This window comes from Brachycentrus maculatus, unplaced genomic scaffold (assembly GCF_059751285.1).
Source record: "Brachycentrus maculatus isolate JH-2025_06_01 unplaced genomic scaffold, ASM5975128v1 h1tg000656l, whole genome shotgun sequence".
Lineage (NCBI taxonomy): Eukaryota > Metazoa > Arthropoda > Insecta > Trichoptera > Brachycentridae > Brachycentrus > Brachycentrus maculatus.
In genome coordinates, this window is record NW_028281391.1 from 818,394 (window position 1) to 842,164 (window position 23,771).

Here is a 23,771-nt window from a genome sequence, read left to right on the forward strand (position 1 = left end):
AAAAATAATATAGAAGTTCTAATATTTACAGGGCTTGGGTATTTAGGACCTGTCATAGGCTGGTTAAATGATTGCTTCACAAACGTGAAACATTCACCATTCTACTCAAGATTGACATACATATATGACAAATCTCATGACATGATCGAGTTCACAACATCCATCTTTGATTGGATTTAAGAAGATTTTATTTAGCAGAGACTTTTTATTTGTATGCAAGATGCTACCCGGATTATTTCAGATAGCAGGAAACGCCTGAAATTTTCAATTTGGTAGCATCTTGTATTTTAACCAGTTATTTTATTCTCAACAATTTGAGTGCGTCCAAATACTTACAAATCCAGGTTTCTCCTCTCTCTTTTTAGTTCTAAATTTAAGAGTAGTGTGGTTGTCAATTATGGGTAGAATTGGTGAATGTTACAGGTTTGATCACTTAACTAGTGTTATTATTTCACCCAGAAATATTCTTCGTCATCTGTGTCGAGATATCAAAAATGTAAAATAACCCCTAAGTGGAGTAGGGGAAGGGGGGGCTAGTTGTTACAAAAAAATTAAAAGCTAAATATCTGGTAACTGTTTATTTTGAGATACATAATATTGATTATATCGTAATGTACATATATTAAAATATAATAAAACAATTAAAATATGTACCAACAAAGTCCACAAAAATAATTATAGCATATTTAAAACATTTCAAAAATTGTAACAACTTGCCCCACACAGGGGCAAGTTGTTACAAGGCGGGGGCATGTTGTTACGAACTAAAACAATAATAAAACATATATTTAATTGTTAACAACAATATGTAGAATATATATAATAACATGTACAATTAAGTTTTTAATATTTAATCGCTTAAATCTCTGTCCGAATCACAATTTGGGTATGTAAAATTAACTTTATCGCCACGAATGCAGGAAATGTGAGCCCATTTAATGCATGTGATGCTCTGGATCCATTCCTGTCCAGGTTTAGAGCAATCAAAACTCTTCGTGCATACCAAACACAAGCATTCCTTATGTTCTGAGTCGGAAGAAGAATCCAACACTTGCTTCTTCTTCAGTTTTTTCGACTGTTTTATCGAAATGTTTTTTAAAATTTATTTGACGGCCTGTTTTCAACCAATATTTTGTAACTGTATTATTATCATTCCAATTATTGGGATCTGGAATTCGATTTTTAAAAGCACATTCAAATGCTAACTTCTTTGCATCAGTAGTTGATAGGCCATGAAATATTGAAAAATGTTTGCTGTAAGCTCCATTTCCTGATTGACAGAAAATATTTGGCTGAAGTTTGTTGTAACCCACAAATTTAGCTGTGGTTGGACTATTCTCTTGACGTTTTATGTAACGAAGTAACGTCATAAAATTTACTTTGTATACTTCAGCAACTCTACGAATAGATATTTTTTCTGTTATTTCTTTAGCTGCTCTTTTGTAGGTCTCCTCGGAAATTTCACTTCTACAGGTTTTTTTATATGTCCGTACCATTGTTGTATAAATTCTAGAACAATAATAATAAATAGTTTTATATAGGGAAACGTTGTGGGGTTAGTTGCTACAGTAACAACTTGCCCCCACATCGTTGTAACAACTAGCCCCTCTCACCCAAAATTATTATATTTAGTTATAACACTAACACGGAAAGTGTTATTGTTTTGATATATTATCTGAATGTAAGCAGAGACATGTAGAGTTTTACTAATTTACTTTGAATCGACTTACCTCTTAAAGTTGGAGAACAATTAAACTTCAAAATCAATCAACGAAAGTTACTTTCAGATCGAAAAACACTATTATCGGTTTTATTTGAATTACGCACGACCGGCAAGAGCGATATTCCGTCGAGCACTGCGGACATGATACCTAGACATGCTGTGCGACACGTACCCCACAGAACTTAGTGGTTGGGGAGTTATTTAGAATGTAACAACTTGCCCCTGTAACAACTAGCCCCGCCTTCCCCTAACCCTGATTTGAGAACAAGTATTTAAACATACTCCAAATACTGTAAATAAAAGAGTATGGCTTTGTTATTTTTCATATTTATATATATATATACCATAGAATTTTTAAATCCTTTCATGTGTGTAGTAAGTACTTGAATAAAAATAATATTTATTAAAATTTCAAGATGATTTTTTTATACGATTATTATCTTTCGTGTAGCAGATTGAGAAACAGGAAATCATTTTACATGGAACATCAGATCTCATAACCGAAATCCCGACACAGAGCATGTAGGGTGAAGATTGTACACACGTGGGAAATATCCACGACACGTGGTTTGGTGACGTCTTGGACCACGTGAAATTAATGTTCAGACCGTGACAGACAGACTGGGGTTCCTTTCTTGATGATGCCATGAGATCCACACATAAATTAAGCCACAGATATTCCCATAAGCAAAATAGAAATACCAGGAAAATATAACAACAACAAATATTAAAAATCGAATACACTAAATTTGAGTACCGTAGATTTTTACGGTCAATCTCAAATACAGAAGAAATACTTTTAGGAAATATCGCATAAACTTAAATCTGTTATAACTTCATCAACATAGTACGCTAAAAACGATATGTGTAATCATTATCAATACTTGAAGCCAAAAAAGGTAGGTAAATTTCCAAAAAAAGTAATTTTCTAAACGATTTCATATTTAATATTTTTTTTATTATTTTGTGATAATTATATATACGTGTTTTATAAAGAGAAAAAAATCAAAAATGGCATAACGATACAATACTTGGTATAACGATACAATTAATGGTATATACGATACAATAATTAGCTAGTTTTTTATCAATTTTTTCATTAATTTTTCGGCAGTCACTTTGTGGCAAAATTAATGTTTAATTAATGTTTTACTTAGTAAGTACCACTGTTGCTTAAAACTATCATTTTAAATCAAAATAATAAGTGAAAAAACAAGTAAACAGTAAAACAGTAAAAAATACGGAAAAAATATGTAAAATAACAAATGGGTTACTTTACACATTATACTATAAAAACAGCAGTTTTAGTATTAAAATACTTATTTAGATATATATTTCTCCTTAAAATTCATGTAAGATAAATACCAGTGACCTCCTTCTGCAAACTATATAGAGGTAAATTTATACGATAATTGATTTATGAATCAATAATCCCATCCGCTTACCAACTGACAAACTATAATAAGGTATGCTCTCATTCATCCAATGCAAAAACAATTTTTTATATATTCCTTAAATTAATCCATTTTTACTATCGTCTAATGTTTAAACGGTTAAAAACATTACATTTGTACCCTACTCGTGTTATCTACATATGTCAATTAAAGTATGTAACGTAGGTTAGCGTTTTTATATCTCACGGGGGTAAGTTGGGATAGGCACTGCTTTTCTGCCTACATGGAAAGCACGCCCCTGACTAAACCCTTCAGATGGTAGACTCCAAATAGCGTAATACACCGTTACGCTATTTAAAATGTATTGTTACATTATGCTGTTTATCTAAAACTCTTAATAAATCAAATATCAATCAAAGGAACTTTAAGAAAAGTAGATAATTCTAAAATATTTTTGGAAATTTAACCGTTCCTATCTCGTGAGTGATGAAAGGTTGTAAGTGTAACATTATATATAAATCGTAAGCTTTTATTTCTCCCCTTTAACTTTGTGATGAGGGTAAAATCTGTTGACAGCCAAGATGACGTCATTTATATTATTCATAATCAATTAACGAATAAGAAATATGAAAAAATAAATAAGCATCGTGACACAAAATTAAATGCGTTGACATTCATTTGAAGGAACGGTATTTTATTCTGGATTTGTATATTTTTGTCAAAAAATTAAATACATTTTAATTATTACTGCAGTTCATACATCAACCGATTTTGTATTTCAAACTATTTTTGTGGTATGGATACAATACTAACCTTATTATTTTAACCTTTTTTCCTAAAATGCTAGTAATGTTAAAACTTACGAGTATACTACCACTCACCGAGAATTTAGTTAACCGGTTTTGAGACGTACTTGTCTCTTCGTCAGGACCCTTACTACACCAGTGAGTAAAAATACTATCATAGCACTATTAACGCTCTCAGAACTACACAAAGTATTGATGACATGCGTTTTTTAGTCGACCTACGTGCACTAAGGATTTCTGAACAACGTGCACTAAAGGCCGTAGTCTTACATGCATTGCAATATAACATAACGCACATTACTTACTTATTATAACCTTACTTACTTATAACCCTTATCCGCGCCCAATGGTGCATAGGGCACTGCATCGAATTGACGCAGTGTTTTTGATCTTGTTCTTGATCATTACTTATATGAAGGCAAGGTGATCACGCTTGCGCTTCAGCAACCAGTCCAGAATAACGCACATTACGCAGCAACAACGTCAACGTTGTGGCAGCACTGGAGTACAGTGTTGCAATTGCCAGCAAGATGATCATCTTACATAATTTATTCCGGTATTATTTTTAATTATATACTTTTGCTTTTACAGTATTTCAAATTTTATTTTTATAGTTTTATTTCTTTTTTTATAAATACTTTGCTGGTTATTAACAAAACATGTCTATTTTTTTATAATTTTGACGTTTTTGACGAATTTATGTATATGAAATACAATTGAGTAGACTAAAAAAATCAGTATTTGATTTTTACATTTTATACATAAAATTTGTCTGGTTAATGTTTCACAACTTACCAGTTTTTTCCAACTCCGTCGAATCGTTGATGGCCGAAACCCTAAAAACGCACAGAAGCGCCAAAAGCGTCCGAAACAACATTTTCACGGAACTTGACCGGACACTTGAACAAGTGAAATTGACGTTTGTAAACACTGCACGACACTTACACATCTTCACACACACGGGGCACCGCACACACACGCGAAAAGAATTCGAGGTAGGTTTACATTAACGTCTGACTGCAGTCACATGTTTGTTATTCTCTACGCGTTTTGCTTACATGATCTGCCTTTGATATCTAAACACATGTTACCGATGTATTGTGGCCGCTCTCTGTGATCTCGAGCTGAAAAAAGAACAAATAATTGGTTAATAAATGTGGGTGTGATTTTAAAACATGTAAGCTGGATTTTAATAGCCTTTTTATGCATCGCGGTCATGAGAAAATTCCTCCAAGATTTCCGACATCTTTAGTTTAGAGAATTAAAACGCAGATGGTTTTCTTAAATATTTTATAATAACCGTCTAATAAACATCTCAATCTTCTTCCATAGTGGAAATATTGACTAATTTTAAATACATAAAATCCTAGCTTTAAAGCTGTTCTTACAACGTCATAAATGCATTGTATAAAAACGGGGTTTCAGAAAATGATGAGTGGTATTAAATTTAATAAACGTAAACACATTATGAAACTACTATTTTTGATGAGAAATTCCTAATGAAAAATACATATCGCCTATAACATATCGATATTTCATAACCTACTGATTTAAAATAAGGAGCAAAAAACTTTTTTCTGTAAGAATTTTTATTTAGTATATTGTTTTTTTTTCGTAGAATGAAACACATTTTTTGGACAAATATTGTCAGCAGCGCAAATTTGGTCCAAATCGAAAAATCAGGAAGACAGTTGCTGACTTATATCAAGATCTGGAAGGTGTCCTATCTGGGGCATGTGCTAAGAGGAGATAAATGCTAGCTATTGCATCTAATCATATAAGGCAAAATAGAGAATTAACGAGGTGTGGGCAGAAGACAGATCTCTTGGCTCCAGCATATACGAGATTAAACGGGGATCAGGATCGTCGAGGCGCTGTTTAGAGCTGCCCAACACAAGGACAATTACTCTCAAGTTATAGTCGACGTCAGTAGGACCTGACATGACACGCACAGAAGAAGATATGAATTTCACAATGTTTGTAAAAAAGGAAAAAAGAAAGCAGCTGTCAAGGAGCATGCTGTTTGCCATGACCAATGTTTGGTTTTGCTTTTACGCAAAAGTTTTTTTGCAGTGTTGCTGTAACGTTCAACAGTTTGCGCTGCACTTTGCGTTTTACGGTCATAAACTTTTTTTTGAAAAAAAAAACAGGTTTATACCTTTTACAGGTGTATATAAAAACACGCGGGTATTCGAATCCGACATTAAAACAATTGAAGCAATCGGTGGAACTTTTAGAAGAACATTAAAGATTTAGAAAACTCTGACATTATTTTTTTCATTTATAAAGATAAATGCACTTTTCTGTTAATGAACAATTACAAGTGACAGCATTAATGGCATTGCATTGCATTATTTGTGTAAAACAAATGGGTCACTTGGTAATTAAGATGATACTCCCTATGGCGGAATAATTACTGATCCATCCATTGTTCATCCTTCGTGTCCATTGATCAGATAGCTTTACTGACCGCACTCTATAATCATGGCTCATGACCGTTATCTTGTGGTTGGAATTGTAACGTTTACATTTGTGCATTTATATATATATATATATATATATATATATATATATATATATATATATATATATATATATATATATATATATATATATATATATATATATATATATATATACTACTTAAAATCTTGGAAGTTCTATACATATAAACCAATTTCGAAACATTGTTCTTAAATCACTAGAACTTCACTGGAGACATATATAAGTGAGATGAAAAGAAGCTTCTTATTTAACTAAGACTCTCATATTAGTATGTGAGGTCCGAATCCTGGATTATAATTGCATACATGAGAAATGCCAGAAAATATCATTCTCATTTATCAAAAAAGTCCTCAACAGTTATTGTCGATACAATTTTTTTATTTCATTAATTGATTAAATTGTATCGATGTAAAATCTACTGATTTTTTATTTAAAAAAATAGATTTGAAGAAATAGTGGTATTTATGTTACTATCTAAAACTTAATTAAACAATTGTTTTAAATAAGATTACTCAGATTTTTTTCGTAACGGTAAAAATTTCCGCAGATTCTTATTTATTTGATATTATCGTGTTTACTTTTTCGATCAATTCGGACAGTTTGCTTACACAAAACATATTGAAATAATAATTAAGAAATCAAATGATAAAAACGTTTATTTGTGGTTAAATATTATATGTAAAAGAGGGATTTTTTTTCATCGACAACAGCAATAAATATTAATTTTTCATATAAACAGTTTCTTTGTAGATTTTCATAACAATAAACAGTTTTTTCTTTCATAGTTCTGTTATATTAAAATGGTTAAAGGCTATTTTAATACATTGAAAATGATCACCGTATTATTGAAAATAATACGATCTTTATCACTTAAAAAAATACAAATAAAAATAAAATGAGAAACCAATACAAAAAATTAAAAAAGAAAAAATTTTTTTTTTCAAAAAACTTAAATTTTATACCATTTATGTGAACTTAATCGGCCTATTATTAAAAATAGGTATCAAATTGTGGTAGAGTGATTTCGATCCCAAAAACTCTGATTCAAGAATCCGCGACACTAACCACGGGACCACAACCCGACATTTGTCTTTTTTATCTATTATATTATAAAAAATATAATAATAAAACCCTTATCCGCACCCCAATGGTGCATAGGGCACTGCTTCATATAAACGCAGTGTTATCTTGATCGTTTTGAACATGAAGGAAAGGTGATCAGCCCTCCGCTTCAGGTACCAGTCCAGGATAATAATGAATAAATATTACAGTGAAAAAATCACTTATATTTATTTGACCCCCCCCCCCTGGGAATCGAACCCGGGACCTCCAGAACGGTAGTCGAGCGTGCTGACCATTACACTACGGAGGCGGACACGGGTTAAAAGGGTTAAATAAAATGGCTTTTTTCAATCCAATATAAATGACTGTTTTAAATTCATATGCACTGTTTCATGAGATGAATTAATGTATATATAAGTTTCGAAAATTTCAGTAGGGTGGTTGTCAATCATGTGTCGAATTGTAAATGTTGCACTTTGTAAATTGATGACTTAACCAGCCTATGATCGGTTAAGCCCTGTGAATACTCAGACTTTCAAAGTCTTCTTCATCCATATTGAGATTTTTATTTTTACACTGTCGGAATGTAAAAATAACTCCTAAGTCGAGAAAATCCAGGTTTGTGAATAAGTATTTGGACACATTCAAAATGTTGTGAAAAAGTATTCGTTTGGTTATTTTAGATATTCCCTCGCATTTTCTAAAGTACAGATGTTATCAACCATTCGATTTATTAGACTAGCAACGAGAAAAACGGATTTGGAAATCAGGGCTTCCCAAACATTTCGGATATTTATATAAATAACTTACATTTTTAGTATTCCGGTTTCTTTTTATTTATTTAAAATATGTAATCCTCAAGGACTTATTTTGAACAAGTATAGATATGCGACCCTGAGAATGTAGCTATTCTTCTTTTCTAATCATTATTATTTTTCATCTTTGGTTGAGTTGAGTATGTTTTTTTTATATTTTATTTTGCTGAGGCCTTCATGAAACCCCAAATAGACATAACCTTCATTGTAATATTCTTTCAAATCATAAAGTTACGAAGTACATTTTCACACATATAGTAAGTATGATAAATACAATGTTACAACATTCTGAGTGTGTCCAAATACTTGTTCACAAATCTGAATTATCTTCAATATGGAGTTATTTTTTAATTATTTTTTTGAAATCTCAGCATAGATGAATAAAAATATACAAGTGTGGGCATTTACTGGGCTTTATTTGAACACACTCAAAATGTTGTAAATAAATTAAATGGCCAAATTATAAGCCAAAATAATAAAATGAAAAGTATATTTTCTTGCATTTCTCATGCATGTGATTATAATCCATGATTCTACTGAAATTCTAGTCAATTCAAACAGTTTGTTTTGAAATTCATCAATGTAATTAGAAGTTCAAAGAATTTGAGTAGTACGGTTGTCAATCATAGGTAGAATTGGAAAATGCTACATGTGTGTTAAGTAATCACTTAAACCTGCCTTTGACGGTCATAAGCCTCGTAAATGCCCAGCAAATGTTGATATGTCAAAAAAATATTACAATTTAATTTTAGATTTAATGATAAAAGTTAATAAATATTTGTACAGTTTGGGAATCACAGTTCCAAATAAATGTACCCTAAAAGTGGACATATCACTCGAGATACGAGAAAGACAGCGCATCGATTATGGACCGGACATGAGGACGTCTGTTGTCTGAAGATCGGCGCGATTGTGTCATTCAATAACTCTCGGCGAACCTTCCCAAATTCCTGGAAAACTGTCTCCTTTTCTCAATTTATCTCGCCCTTGCTGATGTCCTGGCAACGCGCGAACGTCCTGTGACAAACATTCCTGGCAACAGTCCTGGCGGACGCATTCCCGCCATTCCCTAACGTCTGCAAAATATTCGTCTCGGATCAGTTACTATCGAAAAATGCCAAAAGCATTTTTTGCACTAAGATCAATTGATTCGTGTTCACGAGTATCAACGATAAATAATTTGAATTTTTGATCTTCCTAGTAACTTCATATTTATTTTATGGATAGGTACCAAAATTAAATTTTGACGTACTTATTAATTTCAATGTTCTAAAACCCAAGATTTAAATTATGTAATTTTTTATGGAAATTAAAATTTATGTAATTTTTTGTATTATTTTTATCGCTTACCCTAAAATTATTAAAAACAATGTTTTACCTATTTAGACAAAAATGCCACATTAAAAATATATCATATCTACTTTGTGACTCGTATAATATTTATTTTATATTTTAATACTGAACTTACTCCGACATACTTAGAAACTCAAATGATCAAAAACCCAAAAAGTATTAGCTGTGGAAATTTAAATTACATACTCTCTCATCTCTCGTTTATATTATTCTATAAGGGTATGAATTTTTACCCCTTAAATTCGCAAGTGCCACACAATAAATATCACATATCTACAGTATCGAACATTTAATTGAAAATAAAAATGGTTAATAGACACCCTCTAAAAAATGTTTTGGGGATGTTTCTCGTATTATGGACCAGGGCTGCTTCTTTCAGTGACTGAGATGATGAATAGCGAAAAGTATCACCCAATTCTACTGGAAAAGATACTACCAAAGATACCAAAATGAAGGTCAAATGGTAATGGAATATTTCAGCAGGATTTAACCCCCCTGCCACAAATCCAAAAAAATGATTTTTCACACAAAAACAATGAACTGTGTTGGACTGGTCAATTATTTTGCCAGACATAAACCTATTTGAAAATCTATCGGCAATATGTAAGAATCGGCTCCTAAAATTGAATGCACTACGGTGGAAAAACTCATTTTGTCCATAATTCAGGTATTGTTTCGAGACGAAAAAATGGTATCCACGTACCAAAATGTTATATAATAGACGCCAAGAGGATTAAAATCTTATATTGAACCCAAATGAGATCATATTCAATATTTATTTTTAATATAACTAATACACAAAAGATTTTATAAAACTTTATTTAGGAATATACAACGAAGTTTTGTTTCAATTAATCTGTTCGATACTGTACCTTGTGATATTTATTTCGTGGGTAGATAACAGAATTGTGTTTTGACAAATTCAAATATTCGAAAACACAAATTTCAAGATGTTGTGAAATTTAAATTATGTCCTCTGCTGCCTATCGTTTTATCGTTTGCCTTAAAATTCTTAACGGGAATTTTTGCCTCTTTAGGCACATGTGCTACATTATTGCGCAAACAGTTAAGTCTGAATATATAAATACGGCGGAATGTTTACGTTAGTGTGAGATTACCCTTGCATGATAAAACTCGTCGAATCCTCTTGTACACATACGTGGATTACGAAACGTAATTGAATCATACCCATTCTTGAACACCCTTCTTGCGAGCTACCGACCTTCAACCCTCAGAACCCCTAGAAATGTAGACTAATCAATTTGAATATTTTTTCATCTAAAAACTATTAAACTGTATAAAATTAATTAACTTTGTTTTCACTACTTTTTTATATCAATACAATTTAACCTACCGATTTCAGCATTACCTTGTCATCATAAGAGTTTATTTTAAATTAAAATCCATTAAAAGCATTAAAATACTCTCACCAAAAACTTCCACACATTCCATAAAAATCCTAAATATTATTTTTTTATGGAGTGTGTGGAAGTTTTTGGTTAGAGTATTTTAATGTTTTTGATTTAAAATAAACCCTGATAATGACAAGGTAGTGTCAAAACCAGTAGGTTAAATTGTATTAATATAAAAAAGTGATGACAACAAAGTTAATTAATTTTTTCAAGTTTATAAAATGTGCCACAAAGTATCTGCGGAAAACATTCAAGAATTAAAAACTATTATTTTATTGAAAAGAGTATTATTACAGTAAGGTTTTGTGATTTTAGTCCACGTATATTTTTTATTTTATTTAGTTTGTCCGTTTCCGTAGTGTAACGGTCAGCACGCTCGGCTATCGTTCTGGAGGTCCCGGGTTCGATTTCCAGGGGGGGTCAAATAAATATAAGTGATTTTTTCACTCAAATATTTATTCAATATTACCCTGGACTGGTACCTGAAGCGAAGGACTGGTACCTGAACCTTCCTTTCATGTATTAACGATCAAGATAAATTTGCATTTATATGATGCAGTGCCCTATGCACCATTGGGGTACGGATAAAGGTATGGAAGATACTTTTTATTTGCGATAAAACAATATTAAGTTCCGATATTATCTCTTCACTAACTAGTTTACCATCACGCCGCTTTTCCGCAAGAGTAGGCAGACAGAATAGAATGCCACATATATCTTTATTAGCAAACAATCTTCGCCACTTTCAAAGTCATGTATCTCCTCATCCATACCCGGTGATTATTTAGACTCTTAGATAGACCACTTTTAAGTATTTGAAATATTTGACCATGCCATGTTTTTCTAAATTTTTCTCTGCTCCCATTTTCAACTACATTCTACAACGCACCAATTTTATCGATTATTGTTAACATGAATTTGAACGACGTCAAGATTGTTTTTTCGAATGAGATATTAGTGTGGCGTTCTTTTTTCTCTGCTTACTCTTGCGGGAAAACGACGAAATGGATACATTATTTAGTCATATAAATTGTGATGGAAAAATAAATGAAAGTATAAAAAAAGTTTTAAAATAAATAACAAAGCTCCGCCTCCGTCATGTAATAGTAAGCGTTTTAAGCTACCGTACTAGAGGTCCCGAGTATGATTCCCAGGGGGACGTTGAAAATAAGTATAAGTGATTTCACACTCTTATATTTATTAAAAATATCCCTGGACTGGTCCCTGAAGCGCAGGAGTGATCACCTTACTTTATTGTGAGTAACGATCAAAATAACACTGAATCAATACGATGCAGTACCCTTTGCACCATTGGGTTGTGAATGAGGGTGAGAAGAAAATAAAAAAGCTTATAAATTATTTATTGTTACAACGATATCTGAGGAAATTGTGATGACATTCCGAAAACAGCTCGGTTTTAATGTGTTAATAACGTCTTTATCAAACGCATAACCAAAAATTTAACAGGCTCCGCATAGAAAGTTCTAATTTATTATAAGCAAGGGAGCATTACAATAACAAAAATGAATATCCGTTTTTAATCAGGGGTAAAATTAACCCTTATTTAAAAATGTTTAACTGATATATCTGGGGATGCAGTTGTTGAGAAAGGAGACAGGAATGTATGATTCTTCTCACGCAAAGATGGTGGATTGGCCCTGTTAGGCAGCAGCTGATGATCCCATTCCACAACACTAGCCCAGGGGTCATAAATAATAGTTTAATTAATTTTACTTTATTAATTAAATAAATAAAAATGTATAATAAAATAACTTTGTGGTATGTCACGAGTAAGTGTTTATGAAAGTGGTATTACACAAAATGAACGATGAACGATGTATGCAGAATGTTAAATTACCATGACACAAAGTAACCAATGCTTTTAATATACAAAATATGAAACAAAACATTCAACTGGATATAGGTATGGTATAAGAGGAAGGAACACTCTTATCTCTTTATAAAATTAATTTACTTTGTTTTCACCACTTTTTATTAATTCAATTCAACCTTCCGGTTTCAACAATACATTGTCATCATCAGGGTTTATTTTAAATCAAAAACATTAAAAACATTAAAAAACTCTCACCAAAAGTTTCCACACACTCCATAAAAATCCTTAATGTAATAACATTTAGTGTTGCTAAATGTTATGTGTGTGTGAAAGTTTTTGGTGAGAGTTTTTTAATGTTTAAATGATTTTGATTTAAAATAAACCCTGATGATGACAATGTATTGTTGAAACCGGTAGGTTGAATTGTATCAGTAAAAAAAGTGGTGAAAACAAAGTTAATTAATTTTTTTAAGATATTATAAAATGTGCCACAATGTATCTGCGGAAAACAGTCAAGAAACACTTATCTCCTTTTAATTTACTATTTTCAATGCAAAGTTTAATTATAACAAGATTTGTGACTGATTACGGACATGAGGAGCGTTGAGTGGAATTGAGTACCCCAGAAGAATTTGATACTACGCTCATTTGAGCCTAAGTAAGCGTTATCTCTCCTCATCTCTTCCTTTTATAATTTAAATAGTGATACATATTTGTACATAATTGCTCGTTTTCATGTCACCGCTCGCGTTTGAGGCAATATTTACTTATCCGTAGTATAAACACTATAAATCTTTTCAATTCTACGCATCAACCTCGTTTCGCTCTTCAATTCTTATGAAACATTTCAAAGTCATAATTTTTCTGACAATATTCCCAAATTTTCCCATACTGAAGGTATATTTTAAAATATTTATTAAAAAAAAACTAAATCAAAACTGAAAATTGTTTATGACATGACGAAAAATGTGATCTATCTCAGATCTACCCTATTTCATAATCACTGGTATCTTTTTTTATTGACGTCATGAATAATACACTCGTATTATTCGTAGGGTAAAAAATCAAGGGTTTCATTTGAATTTATTGGATACCTTATTATTTCATTAAATATTATGATTTTATAATATTGCAACTTGAACTACAATCGAAATACATTTCAGTTTTTTTAAAGATTAGAAATAATTAATTACGTGTCGTATTTCATGAAATCAGTGAAACATATCGCTCACTCCTTTCAATAACGTCATTTAAAAAAAAAAAATTGATTTTTCAGGAGATTTTTCGTTTTTAAAGTATAAAAATATAATACAATGTATTCAAAATAAATATTAAGCCACTAATTGATGTTTTTACTACGCAACAGATCTTTTGAGGTAAAACATGAATGTTTTTTCTCCATTTGAAAAATATTTAGTGTATTTAAAAAAATAATTGAACAATACCTTTTCGTCAAAATACAAAAACAACACTTTCTGCCCTGTAGCGGGTAAATATTATTTTAAAAATATGCTGCTTTTGCTAGGATATAGTACATTTTCTGGGCATTCCGAAAACATGCACAACTGAAAATTGACGATTTTATATATATGACGTTGTTGAAAGGAGTTGGCGATATATTTCAAGTATTTCGTCGTTAGAGTTGTATTGGTAAATTTTGCAGATACCTATCTACTTGGGAACTTATAGATTTTTGTCATGATGTTGATTTATTGGCTAATAAATTAATATGAAAAATCACAAAACTATCGGTAACATTCTTATTGAAATCTGAAAAGAACTAAATGAGATATTAAGGTTTAAACTTTAGATATTTTAATAAAACAAAAAACGTGCGTTCGCATACGTCATCTAATTTCCGTCATCGAACGTTTTATGACGTCATGTTGTTCATTGTCTATGGTTTATAAAGCTGTAATAGTAGTAGTGTGGATTGTTTGTTTACCACTTCACTACCATTTGTGTTATCCAAATATGTGGCGAGGGGGGGTGGGAGGGTGGACCATTCACATCAACAAATAGAGCCGCAAATAATTTAGCAATGTTACCAATATTAAAATAAGTCCATCGTTTCTGTGACGTCATTCAATACCAACTTACAAAAATAACGTATTTACGAAGGCGAATTTTCCAAAAGAAAATGATGAATGAAAATATTGATTATATCGGCTCTTATAAATACAAAACGAGTCTAATAAAATCCTTTATACGTTGCGTATGTTAAATTAGATATTCCTCCCGTCTGACAATGATCCATTATTAAACATTATTTTATAGGCATAGTTTACACAAAGATAAACATTCACGAACGTGTAAACAGTGCATAACGAAACCATTATGCCGACCATTATAATTTTATTTTTTCCACATAATGATTATCTGATTGCTTTATTTACTAGTGTTGTATTTTAATTATGTAAATTGTAAAATGGATTAAATTTTCATCAATTTTCAATCAAATAAAATAGGTGTGTTGGATGATTCTGACCATGGAACAAATGAGTGAGGAATGTAAGGTTAAATAAATATGAGGATAACGTACTTGGGAATTGAAGTGGAGGGCGACCGAAGAAATATTGGCTTGACCAGTTTATTCGAACGTATGAAAATAGTTGGGTGAGATTTAAGAATAATTGGCAAGTGTATGACGAGATAAGATACAACATTTTGAGTGTGTCCAAATACTTGTTCACAAATCTGGATTATCTCCAATTGTAGGAGTTGTTTTTCATATTATTTTTTTGAATCTCATCAATGATGAAGAAGGATATGGAAGTCTGGGCATTTACGGTGATGACGACCGATACATATACATTCATCTCACCAATAGATGTCTCTAGTGAAGTTTTAGTGATTCAAGAACAACGTTTCTAAATTGGTTCATATATATATAGAACTTCCAAGAATTTGAGTAGTGTGGTTGTCAATAATCGGTTGAATTGGTGAATGTTACACTTGTGTAAAGTGATCAGTTTGACCAACCTATGACGGTCGTCAGCCCCGTAAATGCCCAGACTTCCATATCATCTTCATCCTTGATGAGATGTCAAAAAAAATATATGAAGAAATAAGATGCTTAATGCTCTGTCTACCTCAGCGAAGAAGCGGCGTGATGTTTCGTTAGTTTTTTTTTTGTATTATAAGATAAGTTAGGTGTGTATATCTATTAAGACATTATGACATGATTTACGAATGAGTACTATTACGTGTGAATATGAATAAAAGGTTTTAACCCTATATAACTAAACATTCGTCCACGCGACGACGCCTTTTTCCGAAAAAGTCAAGTGCACTTACTTCCCTGCACCTCGCACCCGACAGGCTTCAAATATTGCACAGTTTTAGGATTCGTACAAGTTCTTCTTTGAAGATGACAAAGTTCCTGTCAAAACCGGTTGGAGAATAGTTTAAAAAATAAAAGCGGTTTATAACTTCTTTTGATTTCTATTTTTAAAAGTTTTATAAAATGTGCCATGAAGTAATTGCAAAAAACTCCATTCAACATTTTGCATACATTCAAAATTTGTGATATATTTACCCTAGATAACTAAACATTCGTCCACGCGACGACACCCTTCTCCGAAAAAGTCAAGTGCACTTAAATCCCCGCACCCCGCACCCGCCAGGCTTTATTAACGGAATAGTGATTTATTGTCACTTACATTCATTCCTAATAAACCAAACTTAAGTGTCATGTAATCAGTTACTATTTTTAATAAATAATTTCGATAATTTTCACTTCTTAATTGCGAAGTCCGCCTGACAAATGTTTAGTTACTATGTATCTTCAAATATAGTTTAGTTATGTAGGGTTAAACAAGGGTTTCATTTTGAAATTTAAATCACCGTTATTTTATGAAAATTAAGCACTTGAATAATCCACTTTATCGAGTTTTATTTTGATTTACGACTAGTTTCGAAAACGACAGTTTATGTATTAATTTTAAATCAAACACAGATTTTTTGAGTCTACTAAGTTGTATTTTATTAACAAAAAACACATAAAAAATTATATTGTGACAATTGTTTCGCCTTGTTAGGGCATTATCAAACATTCGTTTGATAATGCCCTAACAAGGCGAAACAATTGTCACAATATATTTTTTTATGTGTTTTTTGTTAATAAAATACAACTTAGTAGACTCAAAAAATCTGTGTTTGATTTAAAATTAATACATAAATTAAAATGGAGTTCTACAAATTAAACGCCAAGTCAATAATTAAAACGACAGTTGTTTTCATCTTCTGGTACAAATTAAATTAGTTTTAATCTGTACCAGAAGATGAAAACAACTGTCGTTTTCGAAACTAGTCGTAAATCAAAATAAAACTCGATAAAGTGGATTATTCAAGTGTTTAATTTTAATAAACTAATCATGTCATTCCACAAAGTTAATGCCGAATCAATATATAATATAAAACCAAAATCATGGTTTTTGAAAGAGATGAATGTAGATCTGAGTTTGAAATATTGGTAAATGGGGAGATTTTGGGACAGGTAGATGATTTCATATATTTGGGTAGTATGTTTTCTAGGGATGGAAAGATTGATAAAGACATAGAAAGGAGAGTGAATGCTGGGAACAGAGTGAATGGTGCACTAAAATCAGTTTTAGCAAATAAAAATCTATCAGCGGAAGCTAAACTGGCAGTACACAATGGAGTTCTGGTTCCAACCCTTATGTATGGAAGCGAAGCATGGAGTTGGCAAAAGAAGGATAAAAGCAGACTGAATGCAGTCGAAATGCGATCCCTCAGACGAATGTGTGGCAAAACGATGTTTGATAGATGTTCGAATGATGAAATAAGGAAAGAATGTAAGGCTGAGATAAGCATTATCGATAAAATTAAGAAAGGTATGTTAAGATGGTTTGGACATGTGGAGCGTATGAGTGAAGAAAGAACGGTTAAACAAATTTATGGAGCGAATGTAGTTGGAAAAAGAAGCAGAGCACGACCGAGGAAAACTTGGCACAATCAGGTATGTCAAATACTTGAAAGCGGCCGGGTCAGGAGTCGTAATAATCGTCGGGTATCTATGAGGAGATGCATGAATGTAGAAGAGGCAAAGAATGTTTGCAAAGACAGAGTGGTGTGGCGTTCGATTCTCTCTGCCTACCCCTGCGGGGAAGCGGCGTGATGGTTAGTTAGTTAGTTAGTTAGTTATTTCGCAAATATTATGCCCTAACAATAAGTAATATAAGTAGATAACAACTACATTGCGATCCCCTTCAAACCTGTACGATATAAGTATCTACTTAAACAATAAAACAAATAGGTTTGGCGGATACATTAATACAAATAACATTTATATCGTTAGCGAGTAGGCGCCTGGAATCGTCCTTAGAAGCACTCTTGCAATACTTACATATCGCTCACGCCTTTCAAGAACGTCATAAACCAAAAATCGTCAATTTTGAGTTGGGCATGTTTTCGGAATGCCCAGAAAATGTTTTATATCCCAGCAAAAGAGGCATATTTTAAACTTAATATTTACCCGCTACAGGGCAGAAAATGTTGTTTTTCCATTTTGATGAAAAGGTATTGTTTAATTATTTTTTTAAAATATAATAATAGTTTTCAAATGGAGAAAAATCCTTCAGGTTTTACCTAAAAAAATCTGTCGCATAGTAAAAAGTTCAGTAAGTGGCTTCATATTTATTTTTAATACATTGTGTTATATTTTTAAACTTTAAAAACGTTCTCCTGAAAAATCAAGTTTTTTGATTTATGACGTTCTTGAAAGGAGTGAGCGATATGTACTACACATTACCGTCCCACGCCAAAGAGTCCTGTTCAGTGAGCATATGAACGTGTCCTTGCAGTTTCCAACGACTAATTACGTCACAATAACTATGTAACACGCAGAGCTAGGAATAAAGAACTGTGGAGCATTCAGCATTCACGCAAAACAAACTAACTGCCTATTGTTTCACTTGCAACGGAAGAAAATCGTGTCGAAAATGATTACTTTGAGGTACTCATTAAGAGACATGTTAGAGATGAAATTAAAAATCCACATTGTTGCAAGAAAAATTCTGACAAATATAACCGAAATGCGATCTCTCAAACAAATGTGCGTTTAAACAAAATATTCGACAGACTTTCGAATGGTTATGTAAGTAAATAATGCAAGGCCGAGATAAGCATTGCCGACAAAATTGAGAAAGACGTGTTGATATGGTTTGGATATGTGGAACGAAAAGGTGATGAAAGAAAGGTAAAATATATTTACTGGGTAAATATTTATTGGGTAAATTTAATGGGTCGGTATTTTATATAAAAACGATAGATGTGTCATCTCGAGTTGAGATACCTATTATATACGAGTAGTATAATATTATTCGCCTCTGTAGCGTAATGGTCAGCACGCTCGGCTACCGTTTTCCTAGGTCCCAGGTTGGATTGCAAGGGTGGGTCAAATAAATATAAGTGATTATTTCACTCCAATATTTATTCAATATTACCCTGGACTGGTACCTGAAGCGGAGGGCTTAATGTGTTAGCGATCATGACAACTCTGCGTTTGCCCTTTGCACCACTGCTGTAGTGCCCTATGCACCATTGGCGTGCGGATAAGGGTTTAAGGAGAAAAAGATTATAATATTCGTTCACAATGCTTAACGAAATACAAATTTTCATACAATTTTCACTATATCTTTATAAAATTAATTAACTTTGTTTTCACCACTTTTTTTATTAATACAATTCAAACGTTATTCATTATTCACTTTTTTACTAATCAATTCAAACATAATTCATCATCAGGAAAACATTCAAGAAATTTTCACTATATACAAATTCTGTGTTTTTCATACACATGTAGGCAACATAGTACCTACTCATACACTTAGATAGGTAGGTACACAAAATATTAAGTGCGCTTTTGTGGCATGAATTTGCATATTTCCCTCCACCCCATATAGAAACTGGATATAGAAATAATTATGATGCTCTTGAGGGCTTTCCGCGAGGAGAGAATAAGAAGACCAAGGAGTTCGAAAGGAGCAGAGAAAAGGGAACCCTTCAAGACACTTTAAAATTCAAATTTCCCACAGGATATTAAGCGGTCTGTGTGGACGGGGTATTAAGAAGAAAACAAAATAAATAAAGCGAAGAGCAGTATTCGAAGTTTGCAAAAAAAATATCATGAAAAAGTCGCAATAGTGTGCTCGAGATATTTTGTTTAAGAAACCAAATAAAAAATTAGCACAGAATTTTGAGTGAGTCCAAATCTTAAAACATTTTTTGTGTGTCTAAATACTTGTTCACATATCTGGATTATTTATTGATTTGGTGTTCAATTTGTAGAACTCCATTTAAATTTATGAATTAATTGTTGAATCAAACCAAGATTTTTTGATTCTACAATGCTGTATTTTAATGCTAAAACATATAAAAATTAATATTGTGTCCATAGTTTTGCCTAGTTATGGCATTTTCAATGCCATAACTAAGCGAAAAAAATAAAACAATATTAATTTTCATGTGTTTTTTATCAATAAAATACAGCTTAGTAGAGTCAAAAAATCTGCATTATCTCCAATAAGAGTTATTTTTCACATTTTTTTCAAGAATTTGAATAGTGTGATTGTCAATCATGGGTAGAATTGGTGAATGTCACACGTTTGTTAAGTCATCACTTAAATAAAGCCTATGACGGTTGTAAGCCCCGTAAATGCCCAAACTTCCATATTCCTCTTCATATATGTTGATATGTCAAAAATATGTCCTAATCTCTGTTGTTCACAAATTAGACTTTTTGAATTTTCGGAACAATGATGTAGGTAAGTCAAAAATTATTACAAATATTTAGTAGACACCAAAAAACTAACTAACCGTCAAGGCAAAGAATGTTTGCAAAGACAGATTGGCATTCATTTCTCTCTGCATACCCCGCGGTGAGGCAGCGTAGTGGTTAGTAATCTTCACTACTTCTTCTTTTTATTCTGCTTGGTGTAGGCCTTGTGGCCTGTTTTTAAGAGAGATTAGCCTCCTGCAATGTCGGTTCTCAGCTGTCGATCCATCACTTTGGTGATCTGCCTTGGAGTCGTCTACCTTGAGGTTGGCCGTACAGTGCAATGTCTATATCGCATGCAATCGATATCGCATATTTCCCTTATCCTGGCGTTTCTTGTTTTGTCTCGTAGACTCTTGCCAGATATGGTTCTTAGAGTCTTCATTTCTGAATTCACGTTTTAATTTTAATTTTTTAGTTAAACTTATAGGACTCATTTGAAATATCATAACTTTAAAATGATTACTTCAAATATATTTATTTTCATTTTCATGTCAATTTTCATGTTAATTTTCATGTCAATTTTGTATTCCTTTCAAATGTCTTTTTCTTGTTTAAAATCACCGTTTACAAATAAAGACGCTTTCTTAATAAAGTATTCAACTAATAGAGTAAACTGGCTACATATCTTTCAACTGCTTCTCCGCCCTTAAAAGCTGATGAGCTGAAAGAAGTACGGCACATTTAATGAGGTGACTTTATTACAACCTCGGTGATTGATTTTTATGTTCAGTTTACCCATTTGGAAGATAGAGACATATTTTTTTGAGTTTATAAGGAGCGGAAAGATTTATTTAGAAAAAAAGATGTCTGATTCGACAAATAAGGCATTATTTTCGATGAAATTTTTCATTACAAAACTAACATATTTTGGTGTATCCTAACTAAATTTATCATTTTCATACTGTATGATAACACTTAAACTAAATTATAACCTATCACGCAACTTCCTTGCAGGGGTATGCAGGGAGAATAGAACGCCACACCACTGTGTCTTTGCAAACAATCTTCACCTATTCCACATTTATGCATCTTCTTGCACATATCCGCCGATTATTCCTGTTTTAGAACTGATACTTTTGAAACCACTTTTAAGTGTTTTATATACTTTATCATGCTAAGCTTTCCTCGGCCTTCCTCTACTCCGCCGTTCTTTCCTCAGTCATTTGTTCCACATGGCCAAACTATCTCAATACACCCCTTTTCATTTTATCGATAATGCTTATAAATATATGAACAAATGTAATTGATTTATTTCTTGATTCGACATTAATTTTGTGGAATGACATGTTAATTATTTTTATTTTTAAAATTAAACATTTGAATATACCACTTAATGAGTTTTATTTATATATACGACTAATTTCGAAAACTTAAAGATGTTTTCATCTTCTGATAAAAATTAAAACTAACGAACAAAAAATATATTTAAAGGTATATATTTGTCAAGTCATGAATATTTTAGAAAATTTAGAAATACATAAAAAATTTAATTCAGATAAAACTTTAATTAAAAATATATATTTTCAAAATACGTCACCATTATTATCCTTGTTTCCTTTTACGAAAAATCTTGTCCCTAACCCCCACCCCTATTCTGTTTATTTTTTAACCTATATTTACCCCTAAATATATTTTCTGTTCGCTAGTTTTAATTTTTACCAGAAGATGAAAACATCTGTAATTTTTCGAAACTAGTCGTATATATAAATAAAACTCTTTATGTGGGATACTTAAGTGTTTAACTTTTTAAAAAAATGTAATTGAAAGGCAGAGAAAGATCAAGTACTGCAAAAACTTTAAAAGTACAGGAAACCGGAAAAAGTGTAGGTAAGTACGCATAAATAAAAAGTCGAAGACAGATTAATGTTACGTTCTATCCTCTCCTTCTATCCCTGAACAAAAATGGCGTGATAATTAGTTAGTTAGTGTATAAATGTTCCACCGTTATATTTTAACTAGCTCTCGGATCGGGGTAACAGGAATGTGAAGAGTAAAGTTCTACAAATAAATCTGAGTTTAGTGATCCCGCTACCGTGGAATATTCGTGAAATACTTCATGTCAATCTTTGTGCCAATGTCATGTCGAAACTAACGTTATGTTATGTGTATGTAGGAATGTAGGTGTTGTAAAATGTAAACAACGTGACGGTTGACCTGCTATTAATATAGAAACATTACATTTTCAGAACACATTTTGTTAATTTTACGAAAAATATATTTATGAAGTTATTTAAAGCACATTCAGGACATACAAATATTGCATGCTTCTCTTTCAGTGGAATTCATTCATTTAACGTAAAACGAAACATGTACAGGCGCTGTTCTAGCTGCCAGTCACGTTTTTATTCGCTAATCAAAGAAATATTTAACTAACATTCATCAATTCTTATTTTACAAAATATTTTTATAATAGCTTTATCTTCAGATTTAGTAAAAAAACGTATGTTTCGCTACTGAAATTATGTGTTTTAAAAAAATAAATGATTAAAATACTGACTATTTTTGTGGCTTTGTAAATATGTTTCAAGTGAGTTCGGCTATACGCCCTAACGGACCCAAACCAAATGCGACAAATTTGACCAAGCAATCTGACTGTATCCAAAGGAAAGTAGACTTTCGATTGAATTTTGTATATTTTTTGTCCAGGAATAAACAATGTTTTATATAATTTCCCATAAGATACAAAAATGGTAAAACATAAATTACACAATTTCTAATGGTGGTAAGAATATTATTTAACTTAAAGTAAATTTGATACAACTTAATAATATCCATCGTAGTTTTGTCAGTTTTTTTCCATATATAAATAATAAAAAAATTACGTGAATAATACGTTTTAACTTTTTATTTAGTTTTTATTGTAACAAATATTCACAAAGTAATAATAATTATGTAAGAATAAAATATGAAATTAATATATACCTACTTAAAAGAACTATTTAAATTCATTCAAATAAAATTCATTCCTCCTCATGTAAAATGTATATAACAAAAAAACAGCTATATAGCTGTTTTTACGTTTATTTTATTTGACCAGTAACCGGATGTTATAAAATGAAATATATA

General features: G+C 31.6%; 1 protein-coding gene across 1 annotated transcript in view; it reads right to left on the reverse strand.

Moving 5' to 3' along the window:
• The window catches only part of LOC148300785 (cell adhesion molecule DSCAM-like), a 232,891-nt gene that overhangs the window by 196,051 nt on the left and 13,069 nt on the right, over positions 1 to 23,771 (reverse strand). The window contains exon 2 of the mRNA XM_088274307.1: positions 4,719 to 5,047. Within this exon, the coding sequence (XP_088130433.1) occupies positions 4,719 to 4,872 (154 nt within the window). The 5' untranslated portion in view covers positions 4,873 to 5,047. The remainder of the gene's footprint in view (positions 1 to 4,718; positions 5,048 to 23,771) is intronic.